The 18386-nt window shown below is 36.4% G+C and overlaps 2 protein-coding genes across 3 annotated transcripts; both read left to right on the top strand.

Moving 5' to 3' along the window:
* The first annotated feature begins 456 nt into the window (after positions 1–456).
* On the top strand, positions 457–9208 carry rhbdl2 (rhomboid, veinlet-like 2 (Drosophila)). The gene is made up of 8 exons (XM_051132107.1): positions 457–801; positions 1271–1491; positions 4395–4543; positions 5003–5115; positions 6670–6770; positions 6871–6931; positions 7974–8035; positions 8382–9208. Exons 1-8 carry the CDS (start codon positions 798–800, stop codon positions 8562–8564), a joined length of 894 nt encoding a protein of 297 aa, XP_050988064.1. The 5' UTR covers positions 457–797; the 3' UTR covers positions 8565–9208.
* Positions 9209–9652: 444 nt separating this feature from the next.
* Positions 9653–16931, top strand: gja9a (gap junction protein alpha 9a). Of its 2 annotated transcripts, XM_051132106.1 has the most exons (3): positions 9653–10042; positions 10322–10405; positions 15059–16931. In XM_051132106.1, exon 3 carries the CDS (start codon positions 15081–15083, stop codon positions 16566–16568), a length of 1488 nt encoding a protein of 495 aa, XP_050988063.1. In that variant the 5' UTR covers positions 9653–10042; positions 10322–10405; positions 15059–15080; the 3' UTR covers positions 16569–16931. The 2 variants fall into 2 exon arrangements, with proteins under 2 accessions (XP_050988063.1, XP_050988062.1); XM_051132105.1 differs by lacking the exons at positions 9653–10042; positions 10322–10405 and adding an exon at positions 13230–13621.
* Positions 16932–18386: the final 1455 nt, after the last annotated feature.

Genomic DNA, 18386 nt, shown 5'->3' with positions numbered 1-18386 from the left:
AAACATCTGACTTTTCCTCTGTGGAACGCAAAAAAGGAAATTTCAAAAGAATGTCCTGGTTGGTATTCTGTGAATTTATTAATGATGGTGCTCTGAAGGTGTTAAAAAAAAAAAAAAAAAAAAGGTTATTGTGGTTTAAAAAGTATATATTAATGAAAGTTTGCTAATAGATTAAGAATATTAGCGAAAATATTATTAATATATTTATTAGGTTTGCAAATACACCATTTTTATTAATTGTACTGACAATGGTGACATCTAATGGCCATAAAGAGCTTCACCATTGTCTTTGAATGGGTTTAAGCTGCACCTGGTCTTTTTAAATACTGTATTTAATGGTCTTTTCTTCATGGTTTGTTGTGGTTCAAATATCGTTTTTACCATTCAGTTTCGTTTGGACGAAGTGCTTAAAATGGATGAACGCTAATTGTCACGTGACTTCAGGTGTGTCGTTTGAGGAAGCGTAGGTAGAACGTCTACCCAACTTTGGCGGGTCATAGGTTGCTTTTTCTTTCAACAAAAGTAAACACAAAACGATCCTGCAGACCCTCCAGTTAGAAACAAGAGGAAGGAACACTGGAACCGGAAAAGCTGGAAGAAGCCTGTAATTATCGTCCAGGGAAAGCGTCTTTAAGTCCGTGGTGCTCACACAACTTTGTTGTTCATTTTATGGATATTTTTAAAATATAGACTTCGCTTTTATTGTTCGAAACCAATAACATTAATGAGCACTGACCTAGGCGTGCTCTCAGATAAAACTCCTGTGCTCGTGTGAGAGAGGTGGTGAATCAGAAAAAATGGGTAAGTTGAGTCATGTTTTGTTCTCAAATTTTCTACATGTGTTTAAAATAGTTTAATGCGTAAAAACACTACTTTTGCTGTTTAAATGCAACTTCTAAACTTTTATAGAAAGCACGTTCTCGAGTACTACAACTTCATTTCGGGTTACAAAAAACTAAAAACAAAAAATGTATTAATCGTTCTCATACTTCATAACTTAATAAAATTGTTTGTAAAATGAATAGCTGTGGTAAGTTCGTAAATAATTCCATACAGGATGAGTTTGTTTATGCAGGAAGAGCCAACAACTCCGGAAGAGAGTTGAGAGAAAAAACGTGAACAGCTTAAATTTGTTCTTTTAAGTTTGGTTTAAAGGTTTTTCTAATTGCAAAGAATATTAACATCTTATGTCAATAAAAAACGCCCTCTGCCATTTATCTGTTCAGTCCTCTCAACGAATGCAACTACCTGTCTGATTTGCATTTTTAAGAAATGGGCGACAATGATATGGAAGAGCAAGACGCTTTTCGCGTGCCGAGGGATGAAGAAGGTGGTTTTCCAGAAAATCCCAAAAGAAGAGTTCGGAGGGTAGAGAAGTTCCATAAGAATGTTTCTAGGTGGATGCTTCCCAAGGAGTTACGGGAGACGTATTTGGAGCGAGCAAACTGCTGTCCGCCGCCAATCTTCATCATCCTCGTCAGTTTAGCTGAGGTACGAATACGATCAAATGTTTGGTGCAAAACATCAACCTTTGCACCAGTGGAATTTTATCTTTTTGGGTATCTGATACTGGTTCTACTGTCACCACAGTTTCTGTATTTTAAGCCTCTCAACAGCTCAAACCACAAACTGAAAACTTCTTTAAAATGAGCCAACAGATCAGGCTTTTAAACCAGCTGGCAAACAATTTTAGATTGGTTTAAGCTGGTTTTGTAAAAAAAAAAAAAAGGGTCATGTACAGTCAAACCAAAATTTATTCAGATACATTAGCATTTCTCACATTATCAGAGATTATTTGTTATAGTTTAGAAAATGGTAATAAAATATGACAAGAACTCAGAGTTAAACTTTGTCAGAACAAATTCATCTTGATGTTATCAGATAACTTTGATAGAAAGGTATGTAATGGTTTGCAATCCCAACTAGTATGACAATATTTACACAACTATCAATACTTGTTGAACAGTTATCAAGAAATGCTTAATTCTGTTCGGTCTGTGGTGTAAAAAGGTCACGTTAGCAATTAAAGAAAAAGCACTTAAGCAAAACAAGGACAGGCCAAAGTGTCTGAATAATTTTTGGTCCAAAATTTTTATCAGTTCTACTGGTATCTCACAGTTTATTTTACTATCCTCACGTTTATAAATGAACTATAGTGTCCTGCACCCACTAGTAAAAACATCTAGCGTATAAATAATTTTTAGTTTGACTGTAAATGTTATAATATACAATAGGTAATAATCTAAATGTTTATTCATTGCAAAAAACTGTTTGCAGGAACCAGTACATTTCCATAATTTGTGAATGTTTTCATTGGGATGCCTCACTATGACAGAACTGAGATTCTTTTGAGCTTAGTTTCCCACTTTCCGTTCCTGTTTGGCAAGTCTTAGCCACAGTGTTTGAAAAGGCGGATTCATCCTTGTTTCCATGGACATTCCTCAAAATAGACCTCTAGTCGTTGACCGGTGTCTTAAACCAGTGAAATTACATGACCTTCAATCAGTGGTGGACGAAGTACACAATTTGAGTACTCGAGTAAAAGTACAGATACGTATAATAAAATATTACTCTAGTAAAAGTAAAAGTGCTCCTCTTTCAATTTTACTCGAGTGAAAGTACAAAAGTACCCGATTTTTTATGTACTTAAGTAAAAAAGTACTGATAGATTTATTTTGCAATTTTATATAGGCAGCACATATTTTTTATAATCCTACTGTTGTTGATATGGACTATGTTGACGAGAGTGATGTAGTAATATTCAATGTGAAGCTTACACAGCAATGTACCTGAGAGAAAACAGATTTGACCATTTCAACAGTAAGAAAAAAGTGTGAACAAGTAAAGCTTGTTTTGCATAACATCACAGTTATATATGACTTGAGAATAAGGACTGAAGTTAACAAGAACATTTTAAGGAAAATATAATTATATTATCATAATGATTTTTTCCTTTCAAATATTGTCCATGTAAAAACACCCCTGGCCAAATGCCCCCAGAGGGCATCACTTCCCACTTCAATAATTACTGTAGTTACCATGTTCTGAACATCACATCCTTTATTTTTCCCTCGGATGTAATCTATCTAGGTCAGGGTTCCTCAAATCTTACCCTGGAGGTCCAATGCGCTGCAGAGTTTAGCTCCAACCCTGATCAAACTCACCTACCTGTGATTTTCTAATGATCCTAAAGACACTGATTAGCATGTTCAGGTGTGTTTGATTGGGGTTAGAGCTAAACTCTGCAGGACAGTGGATCTCGTGGGCCAGATTTGGGGATCCCTGATCTAGGTGGTTGAATAAAAATATGTGGACTTTATATCTAAAAAATTATCTCAACTTAGCACCAGCAAGCAGCTAGACAGTTAGCATCAGCTAACAATATTTACTTATTTTCAGTATGGTTGAATAAACATTCATATCTGTCTACTCTAGCTGATCCAAACAATATAAAAATGTATACTGTTGCTAAACAATATAAAAACAGACGTCACGTAGCGCTACATGCGTAGCATTTTAATAAAACTGCTAACGTTACATCAGCGAGGAATATGAATGTGCATGAGTTATTTTATTTAAGCTGTTATTTAAATTTTTCGTTTTTGAATTCAAGCATTTCAGTACGCTTAAACAGATCACCTTTTACAGCAGATGTAATTCACAAACAACGGACAGCTTTGAACTAAATATGATTTTCAGTTATAATAATTAATCCTAAAATTCGACATTAGTAACTTACTTTTCGCAGCATCAGTCGCGCGCGCGCACAAGATCTCCCGGTTCTTACTTGTGAATTCAGCTGACTGGAGACTCGTTCTAAACGGATCATTTGAATCAATGAGTTGTCGACTCGAGAACAGCTGCAATCGGATCATTCCAATTCGTCAATGAATTGTTTGGTGCGATTGGCGAATCAGATTAACAGGTTCATTGAAAAGAATCAGCTTGTTCATGAATCAGACACCGCTTGTGCGTCTCAGAGCACCTGATATATTATAAGAGGTAACGATATGTTTATGAAATGTAGTGAAGTAAAAAGTACGATCTTACGCTTTGGAATGTGATGAAGTAAAAGTGAAAGTTACTCAAAATAAAACTACTCCAGTAAAGTACATATACTTGAAAAATGTACTTAAGTACAGTAACGAATTACAACTACTTCGTTACTGCCCACCACTGCCTTCAATTAGAAAAAGTCAGAAATTATATCTATTTAACTTACCAGCATTCATTTTACTTATATTTCTACTAACATGATATACTTGAGTATGAGTGAAACACTGCTGAGCGTGCTACAGCAAAAAAGAATGATATTGACACAGGTTTTGGACTTTGCTTTTTGGCAGCTAATGAAGTTACAAGCTTGTTCTGTGTCTCTTTTCAATCTTTGACAGTTGGGAGTGTTTATCTACTATGCAGTATGGAAGCCACAGAAGCAGTGGGTAACACTGGGAGACGGGATCTGGAGGAGTCCTCTTACCTATAAGCCTGAACAGCGAGAGGAAGCCTGGCGGTTTATCTCCTACATGTTTGTACATGCCGGGTAAGGGGATTTTGCTCCTTTTCTTCAACTGTATTTTAAAGTGACTCTCTATTTTGGGACAATTAACACCGTGTCTACACTGGAAGCGACAGTTGTTGCGCCGCAACAGCTAAAGTCTGTCCACACTGGACGCGACAAAGCGACCGTTGCAAATCATTTGAACTTTGTGTGAGCACGTCATAAATAGAAGGCGGCAGCAGTTTACTGTCTGGAATTTGTTGTTGTGTGTAGACTGCATCATTGATTACAATGGGTTCTACTGTATCTTGTTGCGCCACACCGCTTGCGTCCGGTGTAGACACGGTGTAAGGTTGTACGTGATAGTGCTCAATAAAAAAGTGACATAATAAACTCATGTTCCACTGTAGAATGAAAAATCAGTTGATTACTGAGTCCGAAAGTTAGTACCCTAATTTTTAACTTTTTAATGTATCTGTCTGACCATCTCTCTTGGTTTAGTGTGGAGCATATTATGGGAAACATGTTAATGCAGCTTTTTCTGGGCATTCCTCTGGAGCTTGTGCACAAGGGCTTTGAAGTTGGCATGGTCTATATGGCTGGGGTCCTCGCAGGTGGGTTTGTGCATTTCAGTAGTTTTTTTTTTATAGTTCACTGTAGAATATGGTATATATAACATTGCGGTGCACCCTGTTTGACCTTCCATTTTGACATTAATGAAATAATACAAAACTGTATTAGTCATAATTGTAACTTTTTGTGACTTTATTATTAGTATTTGACTGGACTTCAAACAATAACTAAGTTATGTGACAACAGTAAGGTGTTAATGTTTATTCTAAAACATGTATAGACACTGCATATTGTTTCACATACTGTTTTTAAAAAAATAGTATTTAATATAAAATACATACTGGTTTTATCCGACTTGCTGTTGCTGTTGATCCAAATTTATGCTTTACTGTGTTATTTAAAAAAGGTAATTACATTACTATAAGAGTTAGGATTTGATATGATTTTGTAAATATTTAAAGAAGTCTCTTTTATTCATCAATGTGCATTTATTTGTTCAAAAATACAGTAGGAACTGTATTATAAAATATTGTTTTTTTAATATACATTTTTTAAATTAAAATGTAATTTATCTATGGTTCTTCAGGAAATCAATCTAATATTTGGTGCTCATCAGTGTTGCAAACATTACATTGCTGTTCAAAAGTTTGGGATCAGTAAGATTTTTAATGTTTTTTGAAGTCTCTTCTGTTCATCAAGGCTGTAGTCATTTGATCAAAAATTAAGAAAAACTGTAATATTGTGAATTATTATTACAATTTAAAATAACTGTCCTATTTCAATATGCTTTAAAATATACAAATATTTATTCCTGTCATCAAAGCTGAATTTTCATCAGCCATTACTCCAGTCTTCAGTTTCACATGATTCTTTAGAAATGAAAAGATAAAAAAACAGCATTTATTCTAATAATATACTTTAATATTTTTATAGTATATTAAAATATACTGTATTTTACTGTAGTTTGAGGTCGGTACATTTTCTTTAAAAAAATACTTTTATTCAGCAAGAATGTGTTAAATTGATAAGAAGTGATTGTAAAGACTTGTATTGTTAGAAAAGATTGCTATTTTGAATAAATGCTGTTATTGTTAACTTTTTATTCATCAAAGAGACCTGAAAAAGTATCACAGAAATTAAAAAATTAAGCAGCACAACTGTTTCCAACATTGCTAACTAATCAGCATATTAGAATGATTCCTGAAGACTGGAGTAATGGCTGATGAAACCTCAGCTTTGCATTAAAGGAACAAATTATATTTTAAAGAGTATTAAAATAGAAGACCATTATTTAAAATTGTAATATTATTTCACAGTATTACTGTTGTTCTGTGTTAGTGTTCAAATAAATGCAGCGCAGGTGAGCAGAAGAGACTTATTTAAAAAAAAAAAAATCTTAGTGATCCCAAACATCTGAATAGCAGTGTAATTCAATAATTCAGGATTCCTTGATGAATAGAAAGTTCATAGCATTCATTTTAAAAAGAGAAGTTTAATTCTTTTAAGATTTAGAAAAGATTTCGGCTTCATTCATTTCAGCCTTTGGCTCTGGCCCCTTTTTCTCATGGAATATGTGTCTATGGATCCTCTTTCAGGTTCTCTCGCCAGCTCCATCTTTGATCCGTACAGTGCTCTTGTGGGCGCTTCAGGTGGTGTTTATGCCCTCATAGGAGGTTACTTCATGAATGCCGTGGTGGTGAGTAGATTTTAATATTTAATGGGATAGAATTTTAAAAAAAAAAATGCAATTCAGATAATATAGTCAAGCACCAAATAATTTTTTTTTTTTCTTCTAGAATTTCAGGGAGATGATTCCAGTTCTGGGAGTGTTTCGCATCTTAGTAATTGTTCTGATTGGTGCGCCCATCTCCACTTTCCATTCATGACATCTGACATCTTTTTTGATATCTAGTATCAAAGGAGCAGTCCATTTCCAAAACAAAGTTTCACATATAATGTACTCAGCCCCTTGTCATCCAAGATGTTCATGTCTTTCTTTTTTCAGTCGTAAAGAAATTATGTTTTGAGGAAAACATTTCTGGATTTTTCTCCATATGATGGACTGATTTGAACTTCCAAAATGCAGTTTACATGCAGTTTTAAACTATCCCAGCTGAGGAAGAAGGAAGTTATCTAGCCAAAGGATTGGTTATTTTCATTAAAACTATACAATTTAAATACTTTTTAATCTCAAACGTTCGTCTTGCCTTTCTCTCTCTGAACTCTGTGTATTCTGGTTCAAGACAGTCAGGGTATGTCAAAAATCCAATCGTATTTTCTCCCTCAACTTCGAAAATCATCCTACATTGCTGCAGAATGCTGCAGAATTACCGACCCAGTCTTTGCAAAGTGAACATGCAAAGAAGATCAAACACCCTTAACAAAAAAGGTAAAACAGCAATATAGGAAGTTGAGGAAGAACATGAGATGGGAGTTTTTCGACATACCCTAACTGTCATGAACCGGAACAAAAACAGTCCAGGCAGAGTAAGACAAAGATGAGCGTTTGGCATTAAAAAATATATACATTGTATTATGTTTATTAAAATAACCGCTCGTTACGCTAGACAAGACCCTTCTTATCGGCTGGGATCGTTTACAATTGCATTTGGGATCGTTTGAAGCCGCATTTAAACTGCATTTTGGAAGTTCAAAATTGGGGCACCATATCAGTCCTTTATATGGGGAAAAATCCTGAAATGTTTTTCTCAAAAAACATAATTTCTTTACGACTGAAGAAAGAAAGACATGAACATCTTGGATGGCAAGGGGGTGAGTACATTATATCTGAATCTTTGTTTTGGAAGTGGACTTCTCCTTTAATTTCTGGAAAAACTAACCACTGTGTTCAGACATGTTTACTGGCAAATAAAATGGTATTTTTTTTTTTTTTTTTCAGTTGGAACAGATGTCGGATTTGCTATTTACAGAAGATTCATTACCCACGAGGCTGGCTTGAAGGTGAGATGATTTTAAAACCGTAGTAAAATCGTAAACCATATATTAAATAGGTATTTATTCCTGAATACCTAGTTACCATACTCAGCTAGAATGCTTTAGACCAGGGGTGCCCAAACTCTGTCCTGAAGGGCCGGTGTCCTGCAGAGTTTAGCTCCAACCCCAATTTGACACACCTGAACCAGCTAATCAAGCTCTTACTAGGCATACTAAAAACTTCCCGGCAGGTGTGTTGAGGCAAGTTGGAGCTAAACTCTGCAGGACACACACCAGCCCTCCAGAACTGAGTTTGGGCACCCCTGCTTTAGACTAAGATAATAATCTTGTTAATATTTGGCTTTTTTGTTAGGTCTCTTTTGTAGCCCATATAGCCGGTGGGGTAGCAGGCATGACCATCGGTTATGTGTTTTTCACCAGTTACGACAAAGCGCTCCTGAAGGACCCACGCTTCTGGCTGTGCATTGTGGGATACATTGCCTTCTTCTTTTTTGCTGTAATCTTCAACATCTTCTTGTCCCCAGCACCTGCATGAGCACCTGCAAGGAGGATGTGTGTGTTGACGTAATGCATCAGTTTACAGTGGACAATCATAGCTTTTTTAAAGGAGCAGGTATCAGGTCAATATGTCAGAACATCCTGCTGGTTTTAAAGACTTTTAAGGTCGTATGTTAATACACTACCTACATATCTAAAGGAAATAAATGTAATTTTTGGACGTGATTTATATCCAAATATTTTTTTGCTTTTACATGAACAGTTGTCTCAGGAGCAAAGAGAAGTTTAATATTTTTATCATTTATATACATGAACAAAAATTATTGAGTCTTTTCCAGGCTTGCAATAACTAAATAGCTCAATTTAATTTAAAGGGATAGTTCACCCAAAAATTAATTTAAGTCATTTATTACTCACCCTCATTTCATTCCAAACCCGGAGGACCTTTGTTTATCTTCAGAACACAAATTAAGATATTTTGGATGAAATCCAAAAGCCTTCTGACCCCGCACAGACAGCAGTGTAACTGAAATACTCTTGATAATAGTGGAGGACGGTGATGCGAAAGAGAAGAATTGTTGAATGAATTTGTTATTTTTGTTTTCTTTATGCACAAAAAGTATTGACAACTGATGTCACATGGAATTTTTTACCAGGGTCTGGGAATATTTCAGTTACATTGCTGTTTATGCAGAGTCAGAAAGCTCTTGAATTGAAAATATATTAATTTGTGTTCTGAAGATGAACAAAGGACTTACAGATTTGGAACGACATGAGGGTGAGTAATTAATGACAGAATTTTCCTTTTTTGGTGAACTATCCCTTTAACTGTGCCAAAAATAAGCTTTTTGGTTAAAAAGAAAATTCTTGCCATGTAGTTCTTCTTCGTCTTCTTATTGTTTTATAAAACATAATTTACTTGCATTTTAAATGCATTTCTAATTTTTTAGACTCAGAGCATTTGATATGTCATAATAATACCAGTAGAGGGCAGCACTGATCAGCATGTAGACAGACCTCAACCTGAGGTCACACCAATATAGTTTAAATGTGGTATTGCATAAGTTATTGACCTGTTATCAATAGGAAATTGTGTCAAATCAATGCTAATGATATGCACGTACAGTTATCTTGAATATTTGTAATTGATTATCAAATCAGTATGATCCAGACATGGTTTTAAGGTTGGAAACAAGGTGGCAATTTAGTGAATTGTCTTTTTTTTTTTTTTTTAAATACAGTACAAACATTTTTAAACCAATTTAGTTTATTAATGTGTTTTACATATAGTTGTTTTATGAACTGGTTAATGAATTTGGGTGTGAATTAAATGCTGTGCCATGCTGAAACCAAGTTAAAGTGAGTTTACATCGGAAAGCATCCCACTACAAATGCTGTCCTCTGTCCCTCTGTTCCCTCTGTTCTAATTAGCCGATGGTAGTTCTCCAAAACAGATCATCGATTGCTGGCCAATATGGAAACAGTGTTCTTGCCAGTCTAAACAGAACGTTCCAGGTATTTTCAGTTCACGAAAAATCAATTTGAGCTGTTTTCATTACAAATAAATATGAGCTAGTATGATATTCACGGCAGTTTAGTGTTCACTGAGGTCCTTCACAATGATACCTTGTAGTTAAAGCTTGTTAAAATGACTTGGAAAATAGTTTACTGATCATTCGAGCAGTATATCATGGAGTGATCCTATTATGTACTAATGTTAGTCCTCATCCTTGCTGCATATTAAACTGAATATTTTTGTGGCACTGATTCAATGGATGTTTCTGAAATTTACAGAACTATCCTATACACCTTATTCATCAACACAGAAAGGCAAGACTTCCGGGAAATAACATGAAGAATGACAACGTGCAGTAAATGGTAAAACTGTTGCACTACAAACTAGTGTGTTTATAATTAAGATAATAAATTGAAATAATATGGTAAAGCAGCAAAACAAGCTGTTTTGTACAGCTAAAAATAGCTAGATGAGGATGAGACTGGAAGCCAGACCCATAAAATTTACAAATGATCACGCCTCTGATGGGACAAATAAGGTGAATACCTGGTGTGACCTGTAAGTCCTCAAAGGGCATTTAAGGATGAGAAGAGGGGCTTTTGCTGTGAGGCTGATTTTCCAGTTTATTGAACAATCACATCAATTAGGTAAATTTATGACTGGCAGAACATTCCAGTATAAACCAGAATTTGGGTTGTCGATCAAATCAATCTATGAGGCTCCCGCCCCTGGAATACTATGTATTAATCTAATTCTGGGCTATTTTTAGAACTTAATTGACAATGTCTGCGGCTGTGTTGTTAACTAAATGTTCATCAAATGTTCAGTTGTTTGGCCCTGGGTAACACAGAAATGTGATCGGCCACCACTACCACCATTCCCCTGCTGCCCCTGTCTCCCACAACAAAATAATTTGTTCCAATCTATTGTTGGATGCAGAAATACACATAATGTACACTACCTTTAATAAGTAATTTAAACTTTCTATTTATCCAAGAATCCTGAAAAAAGTCCAGAAAAGAGATATATAGCAGCACAGCTGTTTTCATCAGTGATAAATATTTCTCGAGTACCAAATCAGTATGATTTCAGAAGGATCATGGGACATTGAAGGAGTAATGGCTGGTGAGAAATCAGTTTCACCCATAGGCGGAGCAAAACTGCAAATGGAACCCCCCCCTAAATTTAAGTTATGTTTTAGTCACATAACGTTGGTTAATGGAAACGCAGTCATTTCGCAATAACTTTTTAATCAACATTTATAAAATATTGCCAAAGTTTTGCACAAATCTCTAATGGAAACACACCTAGTGTTAAAGTAGCCCAATTCTGTGGGAAAACTGCGAATTTGGCAACACTGACTTGGGGCAAAAGCGCCACCAAATTGGACAAAAATGCACCTGCACAAGTAGACTAAATTTATTACGTCTGTCGTGAATAAAATAAAAATGAATTAAAAGTGTTGACTGCAGCATTAAATTTCGATTTGCTCATGTAGCATCCTATTTCTTTTTACGCGTTTTACAGCGTTACACATTATAACCAATCACACACAATTCTGCTGTTTATAAATGCAATGACCAATCAGAGGCATTCAGATGAATCATCGCTTAGGTGTGTTTCCATTAGAGATTTGTGCAAAACTTTGGCAATATTTTATAAATGTCGATAAAAAAAATATTGTGAAATGACTGCGTTTCCAATAACCAACGTTATGTGACTAAAAAATTAATTAAAAGTGTCGATTGCGGCATTAAATTTAGATTTGCTCATGTAGCGTCCTATTTCTTTTTACACGTTTTACAGTGTTTGCGCATTATAACCAATCACACACAATTCTGCTGTTTATAAATGCAATGACCAATCAGAGCCATTCAGATGAATCATCGCTTAAGCGGCAGATTTTTGTCCTGTGCAGTGTTGCCAAGTCTGCGGTTTTCCCACGGATTTGGGCTACTTTATCACTGTTGCTGCAGGTTGTTTTTCATGTCCACGGGTTAAAATGACCACAATAACGTGATATTTAGCCCCCTGAAAGGCGAATTTTACCAGGGGAACCCTGCTTGTAATTTATCCTCCAGAATGTGATTTTTAACAGGGGACACCCCTTGAAATATAATTGGGATACTTTTGGGTTGCAATTTGACGGGTTTTGTTGTAAAAACCTGGCAACCCTGGTCCTGTGTGTGCTGACTGTGAATTCTGCACATTTTTCTCATCATAGGTTATTAGAAAAACTGCTAGGAACTAAATTGTCTAGCAAAATGGTGACTTGAATGGTGTTTAAATATATAAAATGTTCATTTTGTTTATTAATACAATCATGGAATATCACAAAAAAGTTAAAGTCTCATTAGGGAGCTCATCAGAGAGCATAGAATGCATTCAAGCCAACCTGATGTGGCTTTTCTCTTTTTAATATACCAAAGCTTTAATTTAGTTATTCATTAAAATCATGTCCAGTCTGAATCTTTACTGATTATGTAATGAAGAGGATCACTCATTACGTTAAATAGGGCCTGCCTGATATGACCCTAAATAGATGTCGCAGGATGAAACCAACCAACAGCTTAGTTAGTGAACATAATGGGGTTGCACCATTGATTTCTTTTAAATGGAATAAAATATCACCACAACTAGCAGAGACAACTTAATTACATTGGGCTGGACCCAGCAGAGTATGAAATCGGACATGACCGATTGATTGCTTCCCAAAGTATTGACTACTAAAAGTAGTGCCAACATGTGGCCAGATGCCATTAGAAAGCATTGTGCTTAAGCAGTGAAGACTTTAATGGAAAAGAATAAACAATCACTCTTAGCCTTTTGCTGTTTTACTCAATATTTCACGAATAAAACAAGTAATTGAGCGGAGAAGCTCAGGTTTGCACTTACAGTTAAGCTATTTTTGTAATTCAGCAGAAAAATGGTTCTGTAACAGGTGTTAACTAACAATCAAACATGCAAGACCGTCTATTGTGATTAAGAGCGGGTGCATACGAGCATGAAGAAGCCACTAAGCGTAGCCGAGCCTTAAATTCATACAGAAGGGGGGTTTTATAATTTTACGCATGACATACACTGGCAGAGTTGGCAAGCTAAATCAATTCAGTGTTCCCTTCATGTTTATAGTGGAGTACTGGTTATCGACGCACTGACATACAGAAGCAGTGCGCTTGCCAACAGACCCCTGTGTATTCGGAAACCTTCTTTTGGTGCCAACAGAGAGAAAAGAAGGGGTCACAAAAGTTCAGGTGATGTGCTGCGTCAGATGTGCAGGTCACCAACGATTTTTAAATATTTTGGCGGCCTCATCGCGCTTGTATGACCCGCGGGGATTTCAAGCACTGGCAGTCTGTCCATACTGCTGTGAGGTAAATGGCATCGGCTAGCGTATCGATTTCTCCTGCATGACTATAAGTTGGCACCAAGAAGACCTGCTTGTTTTGTGTTTAGTCGAGACCTTTAACCATGACCAGGATGGCATGAGTCTAAATTTCTGCACTTAAAGTGTAGCCGCTGGAGTAGCTTGTGAGTTACCATGAAGATTTACTTCATTTTCTACTTGTTTGTTTAAGGTATGTTGGTGTTTTACAGTTTATATATATTTACTTCTATAAATAATGTATAGAACTTAAACACAGCAATGCACAATGTACTTGTTGTAGCACTGCATTTTTTTTTTCAATTAGTTGTTTAGTATGTCAGTTAAATCTGCTATAATTATAGCTAATATCAATTAAAATGCTTTCATTAAAAAACATATTTGTTTAGATTGTTATATTAAGGTCTAAATTAAGATTTTTAAAAATGTAAAAAGTAAATTTATATATATACTTTTTTTTAAAGAAGTCTGTTCTGCTCACCAAGCCTGCATTTATTTGATCCAACGTACAGCAAAAACAGTACAATTTGGAAATTTTAACTATTTAAAATAACTGTTTTCTTTTTTAAATATATTTTAAAATGTAATTTATTTATGTCAAAGCTTAATTTTTAACATCATTACTCCAGTCACATGATCCTTAAAAAATCTAATATTCTGATATGCTGCTCAAAAAACGTTTAATATTATTGCTGTTGAAAACAGCTGAATATAATTTTTTCAGGTTTTTTTGATGTATAAAACGTTCAGAAGAACAGCATTTATCTGAAATAGAAATCTTTTGTAACATTATAAATGTCTTTATCACTTTTGATCAATTTAAAGCATCGTTGCTAAATAAAAGTATTAATTTCTATAATTGTATTACTGTTTTATTTAAAAAAGGTACAGCGTATAATATTACAAAAGCCTTTTATTTCAGATAAATGCTGATTTTTGGATCTTTCTATTCATCAAAGAATCCTGAAAAAAATGTACTCAACTGTTTTAAATATTGATAATAATAATAACAACAAATATTTCTCGAACAGCAAATAAGCATATTATTAAATTGTAAACTTATTTTAAATAGTAAAAATATTTCACAATATTACTGGTTTTGCTGTATTTTGTATCAAATAAATGCAGGCTTGAAGAGCAGAAGAGAAAAAAAATCATATATATATAGATATATACATAGAGAGAGAGAGAGAGAGAGCAGGAAGTAAGATTACAATCATTTAAATTTTAAAGTACAGCCACCACAAAATCAGATTTTAGCACCTATTTTTACTTTGAGATTATTCTGAGGTTTTTTTTCTCAGTATTTCTAGTACATACTTTTTTTTGTAATTACATTATGTAATTCTGTTACATAAGTTACTCCCCAACGCTGGTTGTTAGCAGATTAAACCAGAGGCTTATTGGAAGTTTTGTTTTGTCTTTCCATTTTAGCTAAAATTACTTTACTTTGATTTAGTGCAACGAGTAAGACAATTTCTGGGTGTTTGGATATAGGTAGTGTAGTCAAGTCTCCAAATAACGCTGCTTGAAGACACATTGGGTTGTCAAAGACCTCTGACAGCCTACCTCTGATGAAAGTTGAACATGTTTTTTGATGATCGTCGCTCCTTATCCCCTCTCTTACCAGACACAAAAATGCCAGAGTAAAGATGGGAGACTGGAACTTTCTAGGTGGGATTTTGGAGGAGGTGCATATCCACTCCACTATGGTGGGGAAGATCTGGCTGACCATCCTCTTCATCTTCCGCATGCTTGTGCTCGGAGTGGCAGCGGAGGACGTGTGGAACGACGAACAGGCTGACTTTATCTGCAACACAGAGCAGCCTGGTTGCCGCAACGTGTGCTACGACAAAGCGTTCCCCATTTCCCTCATCCGCTACTGGGTGTTGCAGGTCATTTTTGTATCTTCACCCTCGCTGGTATACATGGGCCATGCCCTCTACCGCCTCCGTGCTCTGGAAAAAGAACGGCAGCGGAAAAAACTGGCACTGAGACGTGAACTCGAAGGCGTGGATGTAGAGATGGCGGAGGTGCGGCGTAAAATAGAGCGCGAGCTTCGACAGATCGACCAGGGGAAGCTAAACAAAGCTCCACTGAGGGGGTCTCTTCTTCGCACCTACGTGGCTCACATAGTCACCCGCTCTGCCGTAGAGGTGGGTTTCATGACCGGACAATATGTTCTGTATGGGTTTCAACTAAACCCGCTGTATAAATGTGAACGGGAGCCCTGTCCGAACGCGGTGGATTGTTTTGTGTCCCGACCCACTGAGAAAAGCGTCTTCATGGTGTTCATGCAATGCATAGCTGCCATCTCATTGTTCCTTAACATCCTGGAGATCATGCACCTGGGCTACAAGAAGCTCAAAAAGGTCATCTTAAACTACTACCCTCAGTTGAGGGATGATCTTGATGATAGCTACTATCCCAACAAGCTGAAGAAAGATTCTGTGGTGCATCAGACGTGCATCGGCACCTCCACAGGCCGCAAGGCCACCATTGCTTCAGCACCCAGCGGATACAACCTTCTTCTCGAAAGACCACCTGATGGAGCCACCTACCCTCCTTTGATCAACCCATCCTCTGCTTTCTTGCCCGTTCAGGGTGACTTGCAAGCTAAAGATGGCTCTGATGCACCGAAGTACTCTCAGAATAGTCCTACGGAGCACAACAGCAATTCCAACAACACCAGCAGTGATACACGTTCACCACCTTGCACCACGCCGCCGAAGCAAGATGACGGAGAAGATGTCCACCCTCCATCTCTGCTTAAGAAAGGCCAGGAGTCTAAGACTTCGGACTCATCGAGCCACCCCAGGGAATCTTCTCATACATCATCCGGCATTGGAAAGAAGCCATGGAAGGTCAGCGCACCCTGGAACTGTTCAACGGTTGTAGAAGGTAATGGCTCCGACACGGATTCCCTGGAAGGCGCTAAGGCCCGCTGTCCCTACGCCACCGTGCGGGCACGTACTTCATCCAGGTCCGATTCCAAAATGAGCAGGCCCACGTCTCCTGATTCAATAGAAGAATCCAGCTCGGAGTCACGGCATAGTCCGAGAGCGTCACCGAGTCATCCCGCCTCACTGGCCAGCAGTTCCAGCAGCAGACGAGCAGCTCCTACAGACTTACAGATATGATATGCATTCACTACTGATGGTAGCCATGCCATTTGTACAGTTATATAGTGATGGAATTGACTAAAGTGTCTGTAAAATGACTTTCTCTATAAAGTTGTGGCACTCCTTAATGGATTGTTTACGGTCTCTTTTTACACACATATCAATTTAGCAGTACACACTGACAGTATATTTAATATACAATAGTAGTTTGACTGACAAAATGATGTAATGGTAAGAAAAAAAAAATAATTATAACACATTGTGGAGTAATAGAGCAGCTGTAAAAATCTTTAAAAATATGATGCTGTGCAAAAATAACTTGTTTTATGTACATATGTCATATTAACATAAATAAACTGGTCTGCTTTACAGTGAAATTAAGACACATCAAATCTTTCTTTGTTAAGTCTGTCTTTTCCAAGTGTATGGACACCAGTGTTTCTAAATTAGGAGTCTAAGACTGATTAAACAAGCAGAACAAATATAGTTTGCTTGGAAAAATTGACTAATTGCAAGCTGATTCATATTAACATTAGTATTATGATGAGAATTTAGATTATATAAAATAAATGTCATAAATGTACATATATTGTGCATTATAAAACCATGCACATATGCTTTTATCAGCAAAATGAAGCTGGTTTAGAACCTTATCCAGTTATTCTTCAACACAGATGTAATGGGAGAGGCTTCCAGTTTTATTAGCCGCTAAGGGGAAATACGTGAACAATAACAACTTGCAGTAAACGGTAAAACTGTTTGCACTACAAACCAGTGTATTCATAATTAAAATAATACGGTAAGACAAACCAATTTGCAATATCAAGCAGGAAAACAAGCTGTTTTGTACAGCTAAAAATGAGAAGGCCCTGGCTGCAGCCTGCAGAACGGGGTGGAGCTGCATGTGGGGCAGGGCTACATGTGTCGCCCCACCCACAAATTATATAATTGGTTAATGACGCCAACGCGTCATTTTATTTATCAACGCGATTTTATTTCCACTCATTTGTCGCTGCGTTGGTGAGTAGTTGAGCTACGAGTTTTGTCTTATTTGATTAGTTTTAATGTTTGATTACAACATTGTGTTTTCATTATGTCACTAATGAGCGATTGTATAAGGAGATGTGAAGTAGTTAAAATAAGACTGCCCTCATGTGTGTGTGAGTATGTGTGTGTGTGTGTGTGTGTGTGTGTGTGTACTTGTTTTTGCTACATAGTGGGGAGCAAATGTACCCACAAGGATAGTAAAACCTGAAATTTTTGACATTGTGAATTGCGGGTGCAACAAATGCAAATTGTTGTTCAAATCCTACTCTGGGTTTTATGGTAATGGGAGGCGTGGCTGCTTGAGAGGATTCTATGACAGTATAGAGGATATGGACTCCTGTTTTATGTGCCAGTGCTAGAATGCCTGTGGAACGTAGTAGAAGGGAGAATCAATGTTAACCCAAAAGGTTTGTGTGTGTTGGTCTTGTTTTTTATCCTGGAGGGAACTAAATGTATGTGGTAACAACGGAAGACACAACAGGTGGGCCTCTGCTAATAAAACAGTGATGTTAAACTGCTGTTTTGTATGACCAATAAAATGAAATACTCATGAGGTAATCTCTATATTTTATCTCTACATGTACACATAATTTATTGTGAAAGGTTTTGTTATCAGAACAAAGCAATAGCTGTCATGTAGTTCTTATAAAAATGGCACTTTATCAATTCATAATTCTAAGACAACATTTTCAAAGAAACTTTAAGTGTTGAGTTGGTGAAAAAAAAATACATTAAATACAAGTAAATGCGTAAATAAAAATAAAAACCCATAAATAATTTCATAATCGT

This window comes from Labeo rohita, chromosome 16 (genome assembly GCF_022985175.1).
Source record: "Labeo rohita strain BAU-BD-2019 chromosome 16, IGBB_LRoh.1.0, whole genome shotgun sequence".
Taxonomy (NCBI): domain Eukaryota; kingdom Metazoa; phylum Chordata; class Actinopteri; order Cypriniformes; family Cyprinidae; genus Labeo; species Labeo rohita.
The sequence above is the reverse complement of the archived record's forward strand: the minus strand, read 5'-3'. Positions and strand labels throughout refer to the sequence as shown.